Here is a 21,478-nt window from a genome sequence, read left to right as displayed (position 1 = left end):
TTGTTTACAAGCATTTACGCTTTCTACGCTATTACGTAAAAACCCAGGAGTCTGGGTGCATGTGTAGATCTATGACAGAGACAGTCTCGGATGAGACAGCGTCTGAGATGTAGACCCTTGTGACCAGAATCAGCAGAGACTAAGACAAGACACAAGACATGCTATGTTTCGCTGATGTCTCAGCCTTTATGACCCACAAGAGACAGACACAAGGAAAACAGAGTCTAAGACTGAGATGAAACATGAGACACAATCATTGTCTAAAGACACTCAACGCTGATAGATTGGAGCGTTGCGGCCCACTGGACTAGTCTTTGGACTTTGAAACAGAGGGTCGTGGGTTCGAATCCCTGCCATGGCATAATTTCCTTCGGCAAGAAATTTATCCACATTGTGCTGCACTCAACCCAGGTGAGGAGAATGAAGTAATAATAATAATATATAAAGTATATTTCAGCGCCTTGAGCACATAATCAATGTGGATTTGGTGCTTTAGAAATACTTTATATTATTATCATCATAATTGAAGTAAAGCACTGAGAATAACTCTTCAAAATTGAGTTATTTGTTCAGCACCTGACCCTAGCGTTTGAGACATAAAACAATTCTCTTTGAGACAGAGAACCAAGACGTCAGCATCTGAGAATGGGATGAAATATGAGACAATCACAATCACTGTCTCGAGATACCAATACTGACAAATTGAAGCGAAGCACTGAGATTAACTCTTCAAATCTGAAGGCCTTTATTCAATGTCCCACCTTGGCCTATGGGAGAGACATTTCTCTTTGAGACAGAGACATAGCCCAGGCAATCAGTGTTTGAGAATGAAATGAGACATGAAAAACACACTTGTCTCTTGTCTCAAGACCTCCATAACTGACAGATTAAAGAAAAGCATTGGGATTAAATTTTCAATATCACACTTTTGTTAATATCTCAACATCGCCTATGCAATAAGAAATGAGACATGAGACAAACAATCATTGTCTAAAAATATGACTAAAAAAACCCTACATTGATAAGTACCTAGTACTAAAATGTAATACTTGAGGATCACTTTGGCAGCTAGGCAGAACATAGGTTATCAATCAATTATTTAATTTTGAAACCACAGTATTGAGTTGATTAACTTGAATCCATGCTTGTAATCAAGTCAAGACTCCATTTGTACAGTGACTCGACTGATTTGACTTAAACCCTACAATGACTTGACTAGATCAGAGATTTAGTGACTCGTTACAACGCCGCTGCCTGAATAACATAACAAGCATATTTGAGTATAGCAGTACATTGCAAATCTGGGATGATGACCCACAACAGGGAAGAATTCAGAATGTACCTGGTTATCAACGTGGTAATGAGTTTAATGCATTTTTCGTGAGTTGTAATTGAAAAAAAAAGTTGGATTGAAAATGTCAGCTTTGGCACCACCATCCTTTGAGATGACATTTGATAAGCATTTGCCATGCTCAATAATAGTATCATTATCATGTTCAGCAGGGCCCGTTGGGAGAACAATTTTCGAAACTGTAGTGGATACCCCGGGTAAAATATGATATTATCAATATTATTATCATTGGTGTGTAAAATATACATTGATTGCAATCTCCTAATTCCATGTGATAGTGGAATAAAAGGAATAAAAACCATTTTTTTTGATGGGAGAGAGACTGTCAAATTGGCATACTTAGTATGCAATTTCATGATGCAAAGACTGTGATGGTTGAGATGTGATCAATTGAAGTATTTTTCTTACAGTTACAGAATAGCTTTGTAATTTTTATGGAGCTAAGATAGTAATGAGAACATTTTTAATCACTTTATGCCCATTAAACTTATGCTACCAAAACTCTTCATGAACCTTAATACCTTGAAGGAATTGAACTTCCTGGAAGGTGATCTTTCTCAAGTTGAGATTTCATGTGGCTCGAAACTCAAGGTCCTTGATTTATTGGTTCCTAAGAAGTTGGGCACATTGCATTTTTCGATGGCAGTGGAGTGGGAGTAGTCAAGAATAAATGATTAGCTGTTCTTGATGTGACGTCTTCCAACAAAGTTATCCATAGCTTTGGCTGTCTCAAAGAAGTCCTCCATACTGAAAATGGCTTTCTGAGGTAATAAGCTGCATGGGGATGATAGAGAAGGGATAAAAAAGTATTATTGCACAAATGGTTGGTATACTTTGTAGTAAGCTTGAAAAGGGCTCCAAAAATTTGTCAAAATATTATTTGCGAACTTCATGAAAGTATGAAGTATATAAAGACAAATCAGTGAGGAATGCAGGAAAGATACTGAGAAGGACTTCTGCTTAAAGATGGAGCAAAGGCTTGTTAAGGTGCGATTTCTAGCTGCTGTCTTTGCTTAAAGACAAGGCAATGACTTTTTAAGGTATGCTACCAAGCCGCTGCCTGAGTCTTTGCTTTAATAAAGACAGGTGAAGACTTTTTAAGGTGTGCTACCTAGCTGCTGCCTGAGTCTTTGCTTTAATAAAGACAGGCAAAGACTTTTTTAAGGTATGCTTCCTAGCTGCTGCCTGAGTCTGCTTTGATAAAGACAAGACAATGACTTGTTATGGTGCATTACCTTGCTGCTGCCCGAGTCTTTGCCTTAATAAAAACAAGACAATTACTTTTTAACGTACGCTACCTAGCTGCTGCCATAGTCTTTGCTTTAAAGACAAGGCAAAGACTTGTTAACGTGTGCAATCTAGCTGCTGCCTAAGTCTTTGCTTTAATAGAGACAGGCAAAGACTTGTTAAGGTGTGCTACCTAGCTGCTGCCTGAGCCTGCTTCAATAAAAGTCTTTGCTTTAATAGAGACAAGGCAAAGACTTGTTATGATGCACTACCTTGGCATGTCTTGGTGTCTTTTAGCAGGAATTCACTCAGTGTCTTTGTGAATTTTTTACATTGTATTTATTTTCATGCATGCTGAGATGAGGAAAACAGTGAAGAGGCTCTGCTGAAACAAGCAGCTCAGGGTTTTATTGCATACAAGTTATCATTATAGTAACCTTACCATCCAATGGTAACTACACAATACTCAACAGCCAATGTAAATCAAGAACTAGAAGGTAGTTAATATACCAAGGGCGCAATGCTCAATAGCCCATCAGAATTAAGAATTACAAGAAATTACCAAAGGATGGAAATGTTACTATAAATCAAAACAATTAAAGATCAAGTCCACCCCAGGAAAATGCTGACCTGAATAAATAGAGAAAAATCAAACTGGTATAGTGCTGAAATTTTCATTGAATCGGATGCTGAATAAGAAACTTATATTTTAAAGTTTTGCTTATTTTTCACAAAACAGTGATATGCACAACTAGGTGACTCAGTCGATGTCTATCACTCACTATTTCTTTTGTTGTTTTTTGGTTTGCATTATACAATATTTCATTTTTTTTATGGATTTGACAATAAGGACCAACTTGACTGAGCCATATGGTATTAAACAATGCTAATTCCACATGTTCAGGGAGGAATTAATTGTTGTATCACTTGAAAATGAGGAAAAAATTAGAATATTTAATATGATAAAATACAAAAGAAATAGTGAGTGGATGATGTCATAGTCTCCTCATTTGCATACCAGCCAGGATGTGCATAAAACTGTTTTGTGAAATCAAGCGAAACTTTGAAGTGTCATAACTTTTTTATTTTACAGCTGATTTTGATGAAACTTTAAGTGTTATGCTTGTTGGATTTTTCTCTATTTCTTCTTATTCAACTTTTTGATGGGATGGACTTGTCCTTTATGAGCTCTTGCAGCGCAGAAAATTATCTTATACCCATAGTTACTGCTTTCATACAAATTTATATCATCATTTTTCATTATATTTATATTATATTTTTTATTTGGACAGAGCATAAACATGGTCATGACTTATGTGAATCAGCACTGGTGATCAAGGGGCATTTTGACCAGGAAAACAGAAATCATTATTCCTTTTATTTCGGAGGCTAATTTTCACAACCTTATGATCATTAACCCATTCCTAACCGGAACCTGGTGGTCCCTGTGTTGAACATATGGGATTCGAAGAGCCTCGGAGGCAACGGGTTATAATCTGCAACAGTGGATACATGTAAGTTTAATATTCCAGTTAATGGACATTTTCCAGGGCATTTAAGAGCATTTCAGGGGGCAAATCACCCAAGTCCCCATGTAATTCTCTAATTTGATTCACACATGTGATTAATGACCATTGGTGATTGATAGCACTATCCATCTCCATCTGAAAGGGTTTTTTTTTTGAAGGATTCTAAAAAGCTGTAGACTTACTCTTTAAGGAGCACCATGAGATGCAGTAAGACTGGTGTGCGTACCAATGCTGTTTGAGTTTGCACCGCTTCCACCACCTTCCCTGCGACATATTCTGGTTCCAGAGTAGGTACGATCATCTCATATCTGTGGCAATACAAAACAAGCAGTCAGCAGTCAAGATTATAATGCTATTGCAGTGAAGTCTTTCTTATTTAAAATCGATAGAAGTGAATCACCACTGTGCTATTTTTGTGGTAAATACCCTGAAACTTTAAAACATATTTTTTGTGAATGTGAAAAGGTCTTACCATTTAGAAAGAAGCTCACAGACTACATTGATAGTATTATTCATGAAACAACAGTCTATCCTGATATCAGTTTCATTTTTGGTTTTGATATTGGTGGCAAACATGATATGTGTATTAATTTCCTATTTTTATGTCTTAAATTCTATATTATGAGATGCAAGTTTCAAGAAATTGATTTAAACTTTCAGGCTTTCATAACCTTTGTCAAAGTAAAACAGAAAACAGAATACTATATAGCTGAAAAGAATGATAAGTTGGCACTGCATTTCAAGAAGTGGTCCTTTAATGTAGATTAATGCTTATCCCTCACAAAATTATTGTTTTCTCCATATTCTGGAATCTGGATGCCTTTATGTATTTTTATTTATTGATTAATTTATTTACTTATTTATTTATTCTTTATCTTTTTGCTACTGAGAGAATCGTGTTTGTCCTGTGTACAATGTATGTGTCGTCTGTATATCAGTTGTGTAGATATTTTGTGTAGATATCTTAAGTACAGTAGCTATGAAGTTTTGTTGTTATTGTATATATTATTTTGTTTTACAATAAAAACATAAATACAAAAAAAAAGCAGTCAGCAGTCATTTCTTACATCAGTTATATCTGTTTTTATACAGTGCGTATAAAAAAAAACGGGACAGTTTTGAAGTCTATAAAAAATTTGTTTCAAAATATTATATCTACATTTTGACGTTAAAAGATGCTCTGAGATCCTATCTTTGAAATGCCATTTTTAAAAATGAAATTTATTCATGCTTGAGCCAACACGGGACGTTTTTGTAGGGGGTTCAAAAGAGGCTTTAGCACACAATGAAAGGATTTGAAAAAAAACACACGCTCTCCCATACTTTGGTTTTAAAAAATCGTTCTTGCCTAAAGGAATATTCAAAACTAAAAGAGAACATATTAAAAAGGAACAACAGAAATATTCAAGCTAATAAGAAGATTTGAAAATGAATTTTGACCGCATAATTCAAAAATTATGGCAAAGATAATGAAAAGGTTAAAAGGAAGTCTGCTCATTAGCAAGAAGTCCGACCATCATATTTATCATTTTATGCCATTTTGGTGCAAGCCTCCTTTTTAACCCCAGACAAAAAATTCCTTGTTCGCTCAAGCATGAACGAAAGTTAATCATTTTAGTGGCATTTAAAGGATAAGGCTTCAGAGCACCTATTGACACCAAAATATAAAGATCATAATTTGAAACAAAAATTTATAGACTTTTCAAATCTGTCCCGTTTTTTTTTATACACACTGTATAGTGCTTAAATAAATCACGACAATGTCCCAAAATCAGGCGTAATAATAGAGTGTTGCAAGAAATATGAGTTGCATTTGCACGCAAATCACCTACAAATTTGTGTTCTGATCAAAGGGCTTGTGCAACATTTTGTGACTTCATCTTGACTTGGATCTGAGGTTTTGTTTCTAACAAATCACTATAAGGGCTGAAAGAAAATCATTTCACCAGGGCAAACAATTATATTCTGTAAGGATTGCTGTATTGGATTTTCATCCTTCCTTCAATTGTTATTTACTTGTGATTACACTTTTCTCTCTTATTTCTCAACACCTTTTCTTGTGTATTGCAATGTATACAAGCTGATAGTGCTTGACTGTACCTTGAATGTTTTGTCTTTCTCAAGCTAATGAGGAATGACTTGAAAATAAATTTGATTTTTTTTTGAAAATCTGCAGGCATTTTAAACTGGTGTTACTCTTTTTCTCACTCTTTAGTCAATTCTATGTGGAATATTGCTGTGGGCCTGTGGTCATTGCATCAATCATTGTTCTTGTATACAGTTTTGTTCATTTTCATTGTATTTATCACTGGAAATGAAAGGATATTAATACGAATGTAGTATACAATTTATTAGAAACAGTGTGTTGACTAAATTTACAGTAAACCACTCAGGATTTCAAGTATGTATCCTATTGGCAGACCTTGGAATATCTTTTTTTTTCCTGCTCAGTTTGGGGGCTTTACGTACACCATAATGTCAACACACCTGTTGAAGATGTTCCACTCATGTAATGCATTGATTCACATGAGAAAATTAACCTCTTGCTAAACAAACACATCACCTGCATAACATGTTTCTCACCCCTTGGGTAAACAAATAGAGAACTAGATTTATTAAAGAAAGAAAAAGAGAGACTTGTAGTACAAGGCATATGGGCACCGTTGCATAAAACTTCAGATTAAAAAGCCTTTCTACTCATTAGGCATTCAACACTCACCACTGATGGCAAAAGTTACATGTGCCATAATAAGCTCATTTTTAAAACCATATCAATATTTTGAAAAAAATAGAAGCCCAAATCTCTTTTTACATTTGCACCGTCATAGCAAAAGCCTTGTGCAATTGTGAATATATTTCCATGATACTCCTATACCATATAAATAATTTTTTTTTCTTCAAATTTTTGTTCATATGTATTAAGTTTTCTATTCTTTAATTCATTCATTCATTGAATTTTATGACAGGTTGTCAACTTAAACCCCCCCCACCCTCAGATCTCCGCTGAAAAAGATCAAATATTTGAAAAAGAGTGTCGCTGGGGCGAGCACATAATATGCCAAACTGTAAAGCGGAAATTTATTGGTTACATAAATCAAGAAAAAGAAAAGTGGAAGGTGGCAACTTGACCTTTGACCTCAAAATCAATCAACCTGGGATCCATGCTAGTATCATACTCACCTAGTTTTATAAGCCTTGGTTAAGATAAACTGAAGTAATTCTGTTTACAAGGACTTCAGAAGGGTAAGATGAAATCATGTCACTGTGACCTTGACCTTTTGACCTCAAATTTGATAGGCTACCTCGGATTTATGCTAGTATCATACACACCAAATTATATGAGTCTAGGTTGAGTTAAACTGAAGTTATGCGAGCGTGATACCATAATACGTCCCGTAGGACGGGCATATAAAAATGAACTATGCAAATAAGATACACACATTTCAATTCCTTCATATAAAGTTTTTGATTCAAAGTCTTTAGCACAATTTGGTGAAAAGAATTTCCAAGATTAAAATTTAGAAACAAATGTCAAACTTGAATCGATTCTTTTGTTATCTATTGTTTAATTTGTTTTGATTTTATGACGATCATTCTTTCCAATCCTTTATACACAAAAAACCTGAAAATTGCATGTTTGTTTAAGCCATTATGAAATTACAAAATGAGCCATAATTCTGCAGTCCCTTATCTGACTTAAAAGAAAACAAGTGGAATGCCTCTGGCCGTCTCACCTGCACCACGCGGTTCAATATAGCAGCAGTGCTGACTTTGAATACTACTCTAACTCGCACAAGATGTTCAGTGATACATGGTTACTCTTATGTCCACTTTTTATGAACTAGACCAATAAACTTACAGAGATATGATGGTTATTCAACAAAAAACCCCAACATGGCCAAAGTTCATTGACCTTACATGACCTGTGACCTTGATCATGTGACCTGAAACTCGCACAGGATGTTCAGTGATACTTGATTACTCTTATGTACAAGTTTCATGAATCAGATCCATAAACTTTCAAAGTTATGATGGTAATTCAACAGATACACCCAGTTCGGCCAAAGTTCATGACCTTTGACCTTGGTCATGTGACCTGAAATGCGCACAGGATGTTCAGAGATACTTGATTACTATAATATCCAAGTTTAATGAACTAGACCAATAAACTTTCAAAGTTATGATGGTAATTCAACAGATACCCCCAATTCAGCCAAAGTTCATTGACCCTAAATGACCTTTGACCTTAATCATGAGACCTGAAACTTGCACAAAATGTTCAGTGATGCTAGATTACTATTATGTCCAAGTTTCATGAATCAGATCCATAGACTTTCAAAGTTATGATGGGAATTCAACAGATATCCGCAATTCGGCCAAAGTTCATTGACCCTAAATGACCTTTGACCTTGGTCATGTGACGTGAAACTCGTGCAGGATGTTCAGTGATACTTGATTAACCTTATGTCCAAGTTTCATGAACTAGGTCCATATATTTTCCAAGTTATGATGACATTTCAAAAACTTAACCTCAGGTTAAGATTTCGATGTTGATCCCTCCACCATGGTCTAAGTTCATTGACCCTAAATGACCTTTGACCTTGGTCATGTGACATGAAACTCTAATAGGATGTTCAGTAATTCTTGATTAACCTTATGGCCAAGTTTTATTAACTAGGTCCATATACTTTCTAAGTTATGACGTCATTTCAAAAACTTAACCTCAGGTTAAGATTTGATGTTGACGCCGCCGCCGTTGGAAAAGCGGCGCCTATAGTCTCACTCTGCTTCGCAGGTGAGACAAAAACTTGGAACCATAAGACACGCACGATATTCTCTTGCTTTTTGAATCCATCTATCGGAATATGGTATTCTGATCAGGAAGATGCAATTGGAATCTAGAAAGAAACATCTCTGACACGACTGGGCCACTACACAAGCTCTAATTACCTGATCTTTGTGCCTGCAAACATGCCAGTGTTTATCATGTAGGGGTTGACTAACGTGAAATGGATTCCTGTTTTACCAGCAGCCCTCGTCTCTCGTAACACCGATTCATGCAAGCCTACAGCGGCAAACTTGCTCATACAGTACTCTGACATCCCTGCAGCGGACAGTTCACCCATGATACTCGCGATGGTGACAATGTGACCGTGATCTTTCTTCATCATGTCTGGAAGAAATGCCTTCAGAGTCTGCGTAGTGGAAAAAAAAAACATTCAAAATATTCAATTCTAAAAATGCCATGGAAAATCGAGTTCAATCAGCCTCATGGTACCTATACAGTATCATTTTGCAACTCTGTAATTTTAAGACTTGAAGTAGAACCAGACCACATATATCTACAGTTTATGATAAAATCAGCGACTATACATGAATATTATGCTGTTTATCAAGTCAAAAGGATAGTCAGATCTTTTTTCAAATTAAAGTGGGACCAAATAAAGGTCATATAAACCACCTCTTAACAAATTCATTCAATTGGTCATATTGTAAAAAAGGAATAAACCAAATGCATATGGCATATGTCAAATGTTCTATTCAGGTCTATAACTAGCAAGAATTACCATTTTTCAACTTGACAGAGGATTAAAAAAAGAGATGATCCTTGGATGGCTTAAGGCTGACCTACACCTTACAACCCGACTGGTCTACAACTGGCTTGCGACTGTGGGAGTAGAGATGAATCGCAAGGTAGTCATAAGCCTGGACACAGCACACCTTGTGATCCGACTAACATGCTGTCTGTGACTCATGCATGCGCTTTTTGCCATAGCAACTGAGAAATGGCGCTTACTACTGCGTATGCACGTTGTATATCATATACGCGTCGTGCAAATCTGCTGTCTGGAAGTTGGATTGAGCTTACAATCCATTCATAAGGATTCGACATGTTAAATCCTAACAATTTTCCTTGCAAATTGTCTCTGACCGGTCTGCGACTCTCAAGCTGACAAGAGCTATGACGTTACATCTCCCCTCACTCAGTCGCACGCCAGGCGTAGACCAGTTGGGACGAAAGGGCTGTGGTTGCCTTAACCCTAAATCTCCCGGGGTATTTTGATTCTTGTCATTCCCGGGGGGGGCCATTATGGCCCCCCCCTTAAGATCTCGGCCGCCGATCGCGCGAGCGACGCAAAAATTTGCACGCTGGTAGTGTGCGATGTAATCTACAAGGCTGTATGGTAAAATTTTCCAAAATAATGAGGTTTTATTTTATATATTAATTATGCTAATTTATGCATAAATCATACTTTTTGCTCTAATTCACTAAATAAAGCTCCTAGAATGCTAATTTTTGGTAAAAATTTTCTTTGTAGCATTCTTAACAATCGTAATTCAAAAAAACTTTGGTTTGGAAATAAATTTCTTATGTATTTTATTGTTTTATGAATTTCTTATGTATTTCTTTGTTTTTTTACTTTTTGTTTTTTATTGTTTTTTCAATGGAAATTGTTCCAGACATAATTCTGATCATAAACAAGGCAAAATTAATTAAGTTTAATCAGTAAAAGTAGAAATAATGATACATTTATGAATTTTGGCTAAATACGCAATTTGCATTGGATTTGTACATGAAATCACGTTTAGGAGCAATTTTGGGTCTGACATGCACTTGCATAATGTTGCGTAATGTCGTAACCGCGTACCCGGGCGTCACAACTTTGGTCTCAAAATTTGCGCGAGACTTGAATGTAAAAAGTCAGTGAGCTGCGAGGTGAAAAAATTTCGCGCAGCAGATATATCGCGAAAATTGTTGAGGGGGGGGCCATTATGACCCCCCCCGGGAGAATTAGGGTTAAGACATGTTATTTCGACAGGTACCTAGATTACAACCTCACCCTACAATGGCCTGATACTGTGATATAGATATTTAAATTGACAAATATACATGTACACTATGATATTTCTGAATATTTTATCATTACCCAGGCGTGTGCCAAAGCATTGACGTCCATGGTCCTCTGTATGGCATCATCTGTCAGATTGATAAACTTTTGACCGGCGATGATTCCAGCGTTGTTGACCAGTATTGTGACCATTCCGGCTTCTCTCTTGACCTTGGATGCCACTTCGTACACCTTCTCCCTTTTGCTGACATCACACACGTAGTACCAGGCTTTCCTTCCTGTTTTTCGGACTAATTTTGCTGTCTCCTCGATTCCTGTAGAGATTTGAGACAAAAATATACAAAAAAAGAATGGAGACAGAGAAAGGCAAAAAGACAAGATACCCTGTTCATATCTACCTCACTCGGTGTCACACCAGATGACCATCTGGGCTAAACACAGGATGGAAAAATATGTGAAAAAGATAATCAACACCATCACACTGGTATCAAAAGCATATGGAAAAAAAACAGATGGAATGGTTTGGATATTCTGATGTTGCTTTTGTGTATGGGAATATGGTTGATTGCCATAAACACTTCTTTCATGATACAACTGAAGGTCAATTCCACCCAAACCACAAGGTGGTTTATTCTGAATAAATAAGATATATACATAAAATAATAATAGCTGGATTTACAAAATGCTTTTTGCCAGAGAATACAAAGCGCTGCTATTATTACCCCAGCTTTAGCTCGAGCTACCTTCACTGGTGCTCAGTGCGTGCAAGAAATTACTCCTGCCGGGTACCCATTCACCTCACCTGGGTCGAGTGCAGCACAGTGTGGATAAATTTCTTGCTGAAGGAAAACATGCCATGGCTACAATATAAGGAAATACAAACACTAAAAATTTCATAGAAAGATGGAGGGTATGTTGCGATTGAGAAGCGCTAGCTATAAATTGACATGGAATTACAAGTAATGGAAAATTGTCTCACATTCTTAATCTTCCATCCTCATGCAACTCTTTCTAACCACTTACCAGTAAAATATTTAGTTCCTTATTTATGGTTCCTTGAATGATACCAATGCCACAACAACAAAAAAGGGATTCCAACAACATTTTGCTCTTAATCTTACCTGTGTTCAAAATATACATGTATGATTAAGCACCAATAGCAGTGACTAGTTATTTTCATATTGGCAATTAATACATACATATTTAAATATATTCACTGCTCCACTACTCTATATCACAAGGTTTTGATGAATTCCCCAAACAGTGATACATGTAATAATAATAATTTTACTCGCTCATATAGCGCTTAAAACTTACTTTGTCAGAAGTCTCTAAGTGCTCTACAGTATGTGCAGCATAAATACCCTGGCTTTAGCAGTGCAGCTGTTACGCGCGCTGCGTTTCAAGGAATAAATTCCTGCCAGGTATCAATTTACCTCACCTGGGTTGAATGCAGCACATTGTGGATCAATTTCTTGCTGAAGGAAATTACGCCATGGTTGGGATTCGAAACCACGACCCTCTGTCCGGAGACTAATCCACTGGGCCACAACGCTCCACGTATATAGGCATGATATGGGCATTATGTTAGACTTGCTTATTTCTCAATTTTTTTAATCTTTTTTTGGAGGGGGGGGGGTAGACCTGACATCAAAGGGCAACCTTTACCTTTTGTGTTGATATCCCATAGTACAACATCGCATCCCACGGCAGCAAATTTAATGGCTTGAAGCCTGCCTATCCCACTCCCAGCTCCTGTGATCAGCACCAACTCCCCCTCAATAGACTTCTTGCGAAAAGCAGTTGGAACTAGGAACAGGACCAGGCTCTCTCCTACATAGTACAGGACACTCAAGATCATCCAGACCAGGTCCAGCAGGAAATCTATCAGGATCATGGTGCTAAGTCAGGCAGACATCAAAGTTGAGTACTGTGTAGGATAAGCTGCAAAAAGGCAGGGAGAGTACAAAATGGAAATGTGTTGTTGGTTGATATCAAGAAAGATAAAAGAGAGATTAAAAAGCAACAACTAAACTTCAATATAGGATGAGCTTTGGAACCGGTTGCATATGACACAAGGCCCCCATGAAACTCAAGTTTGCAGGAAAACATACAGTATAAGAGAAGACTTCTGGTTGGCTCCTTTGAACTGTTTTCAACAACATGTACATGCAAGAGTGATCTTGATTAGCCATTTAGCAATTGATTATAACACATTGTGCAATACAGAGCTCTGAGCGACACAATCTATGTAGGTCAGTCTGAAGTCTTGATTGTCAAACCATATCTAAAGTTACAAGCTTATCACTTGATGAGAAAAAAACATGCAGTCCTTAATGTTATCAATTAAACAGGATAAAGGACTAAAAATACCATATTATCTTATGTTTGAGTTTGGGTTGATGACTTAATAAATCTTTACCTGACTCTAAAGAATAAGCAAGAGCATCAAGCCATCTACAGTGTTTCTCAGATATAAAAGAAAACCAAGAATTATCATAGGAAAAATGAGCCTTTTTAAGGGTATTTTATAGTCAATCAAAGGGAAAGTTGTTCACATATGGAATCGCACATTTTTGTTGTATTGCCAATGGGAGGACCTCCATAGCATTAGTGATCGTAATATTAAAATGCTCATAACTTTCTCAATATTTGTCCAATTTTTCTCAAACCTACTTTGATCTTATTCTTTGATATATTTTTTCTGTTTTCACACAAGCCCACTTGTTCTAAAGGTTTCATTTCCTTTAAATGTTCTATCCTAACTTAATGATGAAAAGCATAGAGTCTGTTTGTTCATCTGGGGGCCATTTCAATAAGCTCTGGAAAATAATGATATTTCATTCTTCAACTTTGCAAACATTACGATTATATCAACTACCCTTGATTCTGATTGGCTGTTGAGCCCTGTTTGTATGGAAATTACCATTACAGCAAAGTTACCAGAAATGTAATTGGAAGCTAAATGACGCCATAGTCACATGATCACGCCTACCTGATTAAAAAAATGGTGAGGAATGGATATATATATGTTTGGCATATTAAGTACCTGAATTTTAAAGAGAAAATAATACTCTTGATAGTTCCATGGATCGATCACCCTTGACTGTGATACATGCCCCTGCATTGCAGAAAATGAACTGAAAGGTAAACTTCAATAATGATGGCATCCTGGTTATTCAGAAACCAACAAGGACCTCCAAGGATGCCCAAAGAATCTTCACAGATCTCTTTCCCCTGATCAACCTGGATCAAATCCAGGTGGTATGGGGTATAGGCAGTGCTGCACCAGCCTGAGTTTGCTCAATCACAAGATTTTAGCCCGCTCAGCCCTCTTCGGGATTAATCTCAAGATTCAAGAAATCCCGTCTCCACCATCACAAGAGCGGTTCTTCCTTGAGCGAGGCTTCAATGCTTTATGGTCTGACGCTGTGAAGAAATGATCCCGAGCGCGTCTGCATCTGCGAATTAGCGGGATAATTTGTAAAACAGCACGCTATTTTGCAAATAATCCCAAGTTGACTTGGGATTCAATCCCTAGATTAATCCTGCGAAATAGCACAACAATTGAATCTCCATTATAAATAATCTCGAGACTGTTCAGATCGCGATAATTTGCCAAATCAGAAATAGCACACTAATTTGAAAACTCGGGCTGGTGCAGACGGCCCTTATGTTACCGGTGATTAATCATCATAGAACACTAAAAATTCTTGGTTTTGTTTTTTCTAGGATGCACTGTAGTGTAGGCCTACAATGTATAGTCACAAAATAAACAAAGGTCAACTGGTTTCAGGTCAATAAGACCCCTGTTACATCTGAAAGTTTCCTACCCGAGACCCGACCGAGTCCACTTGCAACCTTGACTGGATTATTGGTGGTTTTTTAACTTCGCGAACGGACCGAGTCCGAAATGTGGTCTGTTTACATCACAGTGTTCATTCCCTCCCCTATCACCCTATCTGTACTGTTTCGAGCGGCATCCGATTGCTGACACATTTAAAAGGCGCTCTCGATCTATCTCCGAATAATTCGCGCGCGCTAATTGAAGTTACCCGAGATTCTGAAAGAATGCTGATGATCCCAGCAGTTGTGGAAGATATGATCGACTTGAAAAGGGTACGTTTAAAATGCTTCTTTTCACTCAAATCAAAGACTTTATCAATCACAATTCACATGTCGCATGCCGCAAAAACATTCGAAGAACGACGGGGCTGGGGAGGGGATAGCACGCACTATATGACGTAATTTGACCACTGATCTCTCCCCTAAGGGAGAGATCAGTGAATTTGACAGCTGGCGAACGGACCGAGATAGGTTCGAAAGCTTGTGTGCGTTTACATCTACCAATCGGTTGACCGGGGCCGGCCCGATACCTACCCGAGACTACCTCTGGATGTGGTCTCGGGTAGGTTCGCTAAAAGGTGGCCCGAGGTAGGTTTGGGATGTTTACATCTGATTTCTTTCCGACCCGAGGTAGGCCCCGGGCCGGCCCGAGGTAGGAAATCTCTCAGATGTAACAGGGGTCAATAAGTTTCAGGCCAACTGCCAAAAGATACATGTACTTTATACACAAATTGCGTATGAAGTTCATTATACAACCCATCAAAGCTTGAGTTAAGACTCTGTTCAATCTATTGCATATTTGGATGAGTTATTCAATATATTTTAAATTCTGAGCCCATATTTGAAACGATATCACTCCGTTTCAACTTCTGGTTCTTGTACCACCATTTTGAGGTCCCTGAGAGTTAGAGTTTAAAAAGACCTACTAAATAGTCTCTGACTGTAAAATCAATAAACATACAAATCATGATTTTTTTTTTTAGTGCAATGGATCCTCTTACCTCAAATGAAGTATCCTGTCCATTGCACAAATTAAAAACAGTCATTATTTGGTTTATATAACACCTAAAAATAGATCCTTATCATTTGAAATTTTATCAATTTTGATGCAAAATATGCTCATGCTGTGTTCCGTCTGTTGATTGTCGCATTACACATGTACTGCAAAAATGAGTGTTTTCACTTGTGATGCCTGGGTCTCAATGCACGAGTGCAATGAACAAAACCGTATGGGTCCAAAATTGCACGATGAATGTATCTAAAATCAAATTGGGCTAAATGATTGATATCAAACAACCAAATAAAATGACAAGGATCTATCTAGGTGTCATATAAAAGTATATTAAAAAGTGGAAATACAGGCTAATGTTTGTCAACAGAAATGATTGGTCCTTGCAATGGCAGACCTTGTATTCTGTAAATAATTTTAAAGCAATTTATAAAGATTAATGATCAATCCTCACAACGGCTGGCTGGGTAGCTCATCAAAATTTTGCTATCCTTTAATACTGGGAAATGAATTTGCTATATACATGTACGGTGAAAAAATTTTTGGATCACAGAACCTGATTTGACTTTTCTAGAAGAGGAAAATAGAATGTTTTTCCTATTCTTATTCACTGATTATTCAAATTAATGGAAGGTAAAATTTTGAAACAGTCTAGAGTATTGACTTTAAAAGTTAATTTTAACATGCAGACGTACATGTAATAACCGTATGACCGCCCAGCTTGCTAATGCCTCACTAATGTTAAATTCAATCTATCTTTTATGGGGGGTGGGGGTGGATTTTCAATGTTTAAAGTATTCTATCAGTAAAATCAAAGAAACCCAAAATCTATCTTGACTTGAAGATCTATAAAAAAAATGGTATAGTATACTCACAATTTTCCCCATTTTGGCATCCCAAGAGCCCCTCCCCCAGCCTTTTGCAACAGTAATACACAAAAATATACTGCAGCCCCCCCTCCCCCACAACACAAAATAAAATCTACTACTCAAATATTTAATGCTATTTACATGTAAAGCAGTTGATTTCAGAATAGTGCGTTCATAAATAGGACGCAATATAGGCAAGTCAAGATCAAGGACGAGTATAGAATAGAATTCCTGTGTCCTTGTATACCATCGCCCACATTGGTCATTGGCATTGACCAGCTAGGGCGGATAATGTGCCAACCATCTGCAGGAATATCTGTGAACTTTTTTTAAACAGTCAATATCAAATTCAGAAATACAACAGATTCTAGGTTTCCTTTTCTTTGAATAGACCATTTTTACAGCAAACAATTACCATTGTTTGAGGTAATAATTACACCGTTAATTTTGAGGCAAGCTGGATGTTTAGCTACAGTTGTATCTTTCTGAAGCGAAGCTGAGAAATGAGACCGAGTACATGTACATCCAGGTTGCCGAGGATATAAAAGACAAAAACTATTTCATAGGCCTATACTTAAGAAGACCGAAACATCATCCAAAGACAATGCACTTTTATTGTGTGTAAAGTTTTTCCTGCTCGCATGTATGCATGTACACATGCATTTGTATCATGTGCAAATGTCAGTGCGTGGGAAAAATGGACAAAAATCAAATGGCAATGACCTTGTAGGACCTGAAGTGCACACGTGCATACTCAAAATTATTCATACGTAGCAATGTTTCATGAGTCTGCGGGCTGAAATGATCAGCTAAACATGAATGTACCATTGTCACATGTGATCATTGATGGGGGAAACTAGTGTGTTTTATCACATAGTTAAACTTTTGACCAATCCTGTGGCAAGATTCATTAGCATTTGGAATATAATACATCATAATACACATAGAAATAAATACAATTATCTGAAACCAAGCAAAATGGTAAATGGGTTAAATGGCAATGTACCAAGTCCAAGTGGTTAGTAGACAAACTAAGATAATAAGGCCATATTGGATGTAGCCTTTCAACTAGGCCCTGTGTCTCTATCACTTACCTACTGACTGGAGAAAAGACTATTTGCAAAAAAGCCAAGTGAATGTGAGGATCTCGAGTTCAGTCACAGGGTCCTTAGGAAACTGACTTGGATTTCTTATATTAACTGTTGTTTCCAAATCCGAATCGCTACCAGAGAGATAGTGGCCAATCAGCGAGCATATTGCTCGCATCAGTGAACCCTTAATGACCCTGTGCCGCAGAAGCGAACGAACTCGGTCCCATGACATCATAGATACCGACGGTGCGGGTTGGCGCATCGGCATGCTCATGAATAATTCATATATTCACGTCTTCACCAGAATAAAAAGGGCCTTGCGACGTTACCCCTCGTTCTTGCCTGGGTATCGACCCGTTATTCTCGTCTCAGCCATCGTGCTAGATGAGGAATGGAGCCAAGTTGCAAGGCCTTGTCAAAAGGCTATATTGGATGTGACAAGCAGGTAAACACCGAGTGGCAATAATCAAGTGAAACATTTCGAGTTGTTTCTATGAGATATTTCAACTGGGGTTTCATTCACACTGTTGTGGTTTTGCCTAATACCTTGGTCACATTTGTTCTACGGCGGCCGTACGCCGAGTCGAAAACAGTCGTTTTATTCATTTTTATTCAAACCACCTATATGTAGCTGGTACAAAAAACGTTAAAACGGCCGTTTTCGACTCGCCGTACGGCCGCCGTAGAGCAAATGTGACCAAGGTATAAATAATACTGGACAACAAACTCAAAGTCCATGATAATGGCTATAACAATATTTGGATGGGTTGGTCATGGGTGTACATGATCGAAAAAAGGATAGGCCTACAAAGTTCATGGTACTGAGAGAAAGAGGAAATATTTGAGCTCCTTGCTGATAAAGGGCTATCATTAGACTACTTAGGTGATAACACAATATTCAAGTGGTCAAAGTTGGGAAAATAAAGAAAAATAAAAAACATGCACAAATCTTAAGAGATGTGGAGACAACATGTACAGTACTTCCTCTGAGAAAGAAACTAGATTTAATCACAATATGTTTGATCAAATAATTCATTTTTGCAAATGTACATGTATGCTTTCAAAAAGTTTATCTTAAAGAATATGCAGAGCTCTGCTATTTCAGGCTGAAAACAATATGACTTGAACAGTTGGTGTATTACAAGACAAAACAAAACACAAACAATTTCATCAAAATATTGGAATAGGTATAAGAAAGTTTAACTTTTGAAGCTTTCCTTTATTTTGGTGAAATTAATAGTTACTATTCATGTCTTCATTAATGCATGGATCCTTCTAGTAGGATCCATGATTAATGTAATGAGCAAGCTGATAATGTCATTCCTCACTTATTCTTTTGTACTAAATCATATGCAAGGCTCGACATTAGCGGTGGCCCGGTGGCCCGGGGCCACCAAAAATTCATCTCGGGCAACCATTATTAAAAAAATGTTAAGTTTTGGTGGCCCGAATCGGGCAACCAATAATTTTCAAAGTAGCGCAATTTTTCTCCCGATTTTGCATGTATTTATCAACTTTCTACAGTTCAAATTGCAAGCCAATTCGTCATGCGCCTTTTTTGTTAATCTACACACAAATACACACACACAAAGATTGCACAGTCATGACAGTACGTAGGCCTACCGCTAGCATACAGTAACTATTATTCAGCCGGCCGTGCCGCGCCGGCTGTCTGGCTGAGCTTTGCATGCATGAAACCACTGCAGTTAGCTGTGCGCGAGCAGATTATTCAGACTCAGGGAGCTGCGATACGAAATGATACTGCTAAGAAATCTTCCCCAGAACTTTGAAAATCTACGTCAAAGTCACATTTTACACCAATGATATGCCCTTCTACAGTCCATATTACTGAAACCTGATTATCTGCAAGCATTAAAAGGAGGAATTATGACCTCTCTTTTGACTCAAAAAGACCGATTTCCAAATGCATTAATACACATAAACACATAGGTGAGTACATCACAGTCCCATATGTGCATTTGTATGTATGTTGATATTTGGTTTATTTCGGAGCTGTGTCTATTCTAGCCAAAAATAGATAGGCAGCTTCTTTCTTTCTTGTTTACAAATGACTTCTTAAACCACTCTTCAGGAAGTAAATACTTTGGGAAGGCATTTCATTGATATGAAATGTAAATTTTTCCATCATTTTGTCAAATATAGGGAAGGAATTTTCTCACTGTTTTTTCCCAGATAATTTTTGCCATTTTCTCATTTTTTTTCTTTCATTTTTTTTACAGTGATTAAACCATTTATACCCCTTCCCAATATGCCTGATTAAAGAACATGTTTCTACTGAATAATAATAATTTTCCCCATTTTTTGATAATTTTGTCTTATTCATTTTTCTTACATTTTCTTTTTTTTCTCAATTTTTTTTCCTGTTCTTTGTTTTTTCTTTCTTCATTTTTTCTTTTGTTTTATTTCACTTGTTCATTTTTTCCATTTTTTATTTCTTTTTTCAGTATGCTATTCTAAAGATGATTTTTGTTTATTTCCCCCTTTTACACATTGTTCTAATTCTGCAGCATATTTTTCTGTGATTTTCTCCTGCTATAATATGCTGGAAAAGAGAAAATAACTGGATTTGGGGCCTGCATAATCTAGGTTTTATGATCAAAAAGGAAGAAAGGAAAAATCATTGTATCTATCTGAGTTTGCTATATGCACTATTTATTTACTTTACCATTATGAGTGTGTGCCGATACGGAGAAGAAAAGTCCACAAAACCTGGGAACAATAAAATTCTTTTATTCTCTTTCAATCATTTCATATTTACAATGATAGAACAATTTATATATATTACCACAAAATAAGCAAAGTGAAATAACAGCAAGCATGATTTACATACAAGATGTACAAAGAATAGTGGTACGTGTTAGTGACTGCAGAATTCAATTTGTTTTATTTATTTTTAATTAATGTTTTTCTTTATATTTTTCGGGCCACCAAACTTTACTAATGGGCCACCAAAAAAAATTATTTGAAGGTTTTGGTGGCCCGAACGGGCCACCACCAAAAAAAGTTAATGTGGAGCCTTGTCATATGAAATAATATTCATTCAAATTATGACCACCAATAATTAAAAAAGATGGATTAATGTAACGGTAGCTAAATATCTATTTCTGCAATTTGTTTTGTTACAAGCAGGACAAGCGAGGCATATTATACAGTGCATCCCACAAAAAACGAAACCAAGATTTGGCGATGATTTATCATAACTTAATCATAAAAGCAATACACAACTGACCTACCAATGTAAAGCTTAAATTCTCCTCTTTCATCTGATATTACTTTGATTTTTCTTCAATCACGCATAAGTGAGCAGAAAGAATTTGAAGAAAGGATACCAAAAACTCATTTGGTGGGGGGTATCTTGGTTGAATGATTCATTTATTTCCACACTTCATAAAAAGATCAGTACAGTGTAAAGATGGTATTACAGAATACAGTACAATATATACATATGAATATTCCGATGCATAAAGAAAACATACACTACCCAAAACAATAAACCAAAATCTGAACAATACTTAATCAGACAAGAAGAGAAACAGTATGTAAATGTGGGGGATCATTTAAAAAGTTAAAAACTTATAACATAATCCCAATGTTCTCAATAAAAGTTTGAGTTTTGCAGAGAAAGACTAGAAAAAAATGTAATTGAGGTAACTTAGTTTAGGTTTTTGTAGAAGAAATGTTTTA

The 21,478-nt window shown here is 36.8% G+C and overlaps 1 protein-coding gene across 3 annotated transcripts in view; it reads right to left on the bottom strand.

Moving 5' to 3' along the window:
• Positions 1 to 2,000: 2,000 nt before the first annotated feature.
• The window catches only part of LOC121417934 (epidermal retinol dehydrogenase 2-like), a 39,032-nt gene continuing 19,554 nt past the window's right edge, over positions 2,001 to 21,478 (bottom strand). The window contains exons 1-6 of one of the 3 annotated variants that reach the window (XM_041611658.1): positions 17,777 to 18,048; positions 12,627 to 12,902; positions 11,037 to 11,272; positions 9,058 to 9,302; positions 4,290 to 4,415; positions 2,001 to 2,125 (exon numbers count right to left, since the gene is read on the bottom strand). In XM_041611658.1, the coding sequence (XP_041467592.1) occupies positions 2,026 to 2,125; positions 4,290 to 4,415; positions 9,058 to 9,302; positions 11,037 to 11,272; positions 12,627 to 12,855 (936 nt within the window). In that variant the 5' untranslated portion in view covers positions 12,856 to 12,902; positions 17,777 to 18,048 and the 3' untranslated portion in view covers positions 2,001 to 2,025. Of the gene's footprint in view, positions 2,126 to 4,289; positions 4,416 to 9,057; positions 9,303 to 11,036; positions 11,273 to 12,626; positions 12,903 to 14,007; positions 14,154 to 17,776; positions 18,049 to 21,478 lie in introns of those variants that run through there. The other 2 variants (XM_041611665.1, XM_041611652.1) reach the window with 2 other exon arrangements.

Source organism: Lytechinus variegatus, chromosome 1, assembly GCF_018143015.1.
Source record: "Lytechinus variegatus isolate NC3 chromosome 1, Lvar_3.0, whole genome shotgun sequence".
NCBI lineage: Eukaryota > Metazoa > Echinodermata > Echinoidea > Temnopleuroida > Toxopneustidae > Lytechinus > Lytechinus variegatus.
The sequence above is the reverse complement of the archived record's forward strand: the minus strand, read 5'-3'. Positions and strand labels throughout refer to the sequence as shown.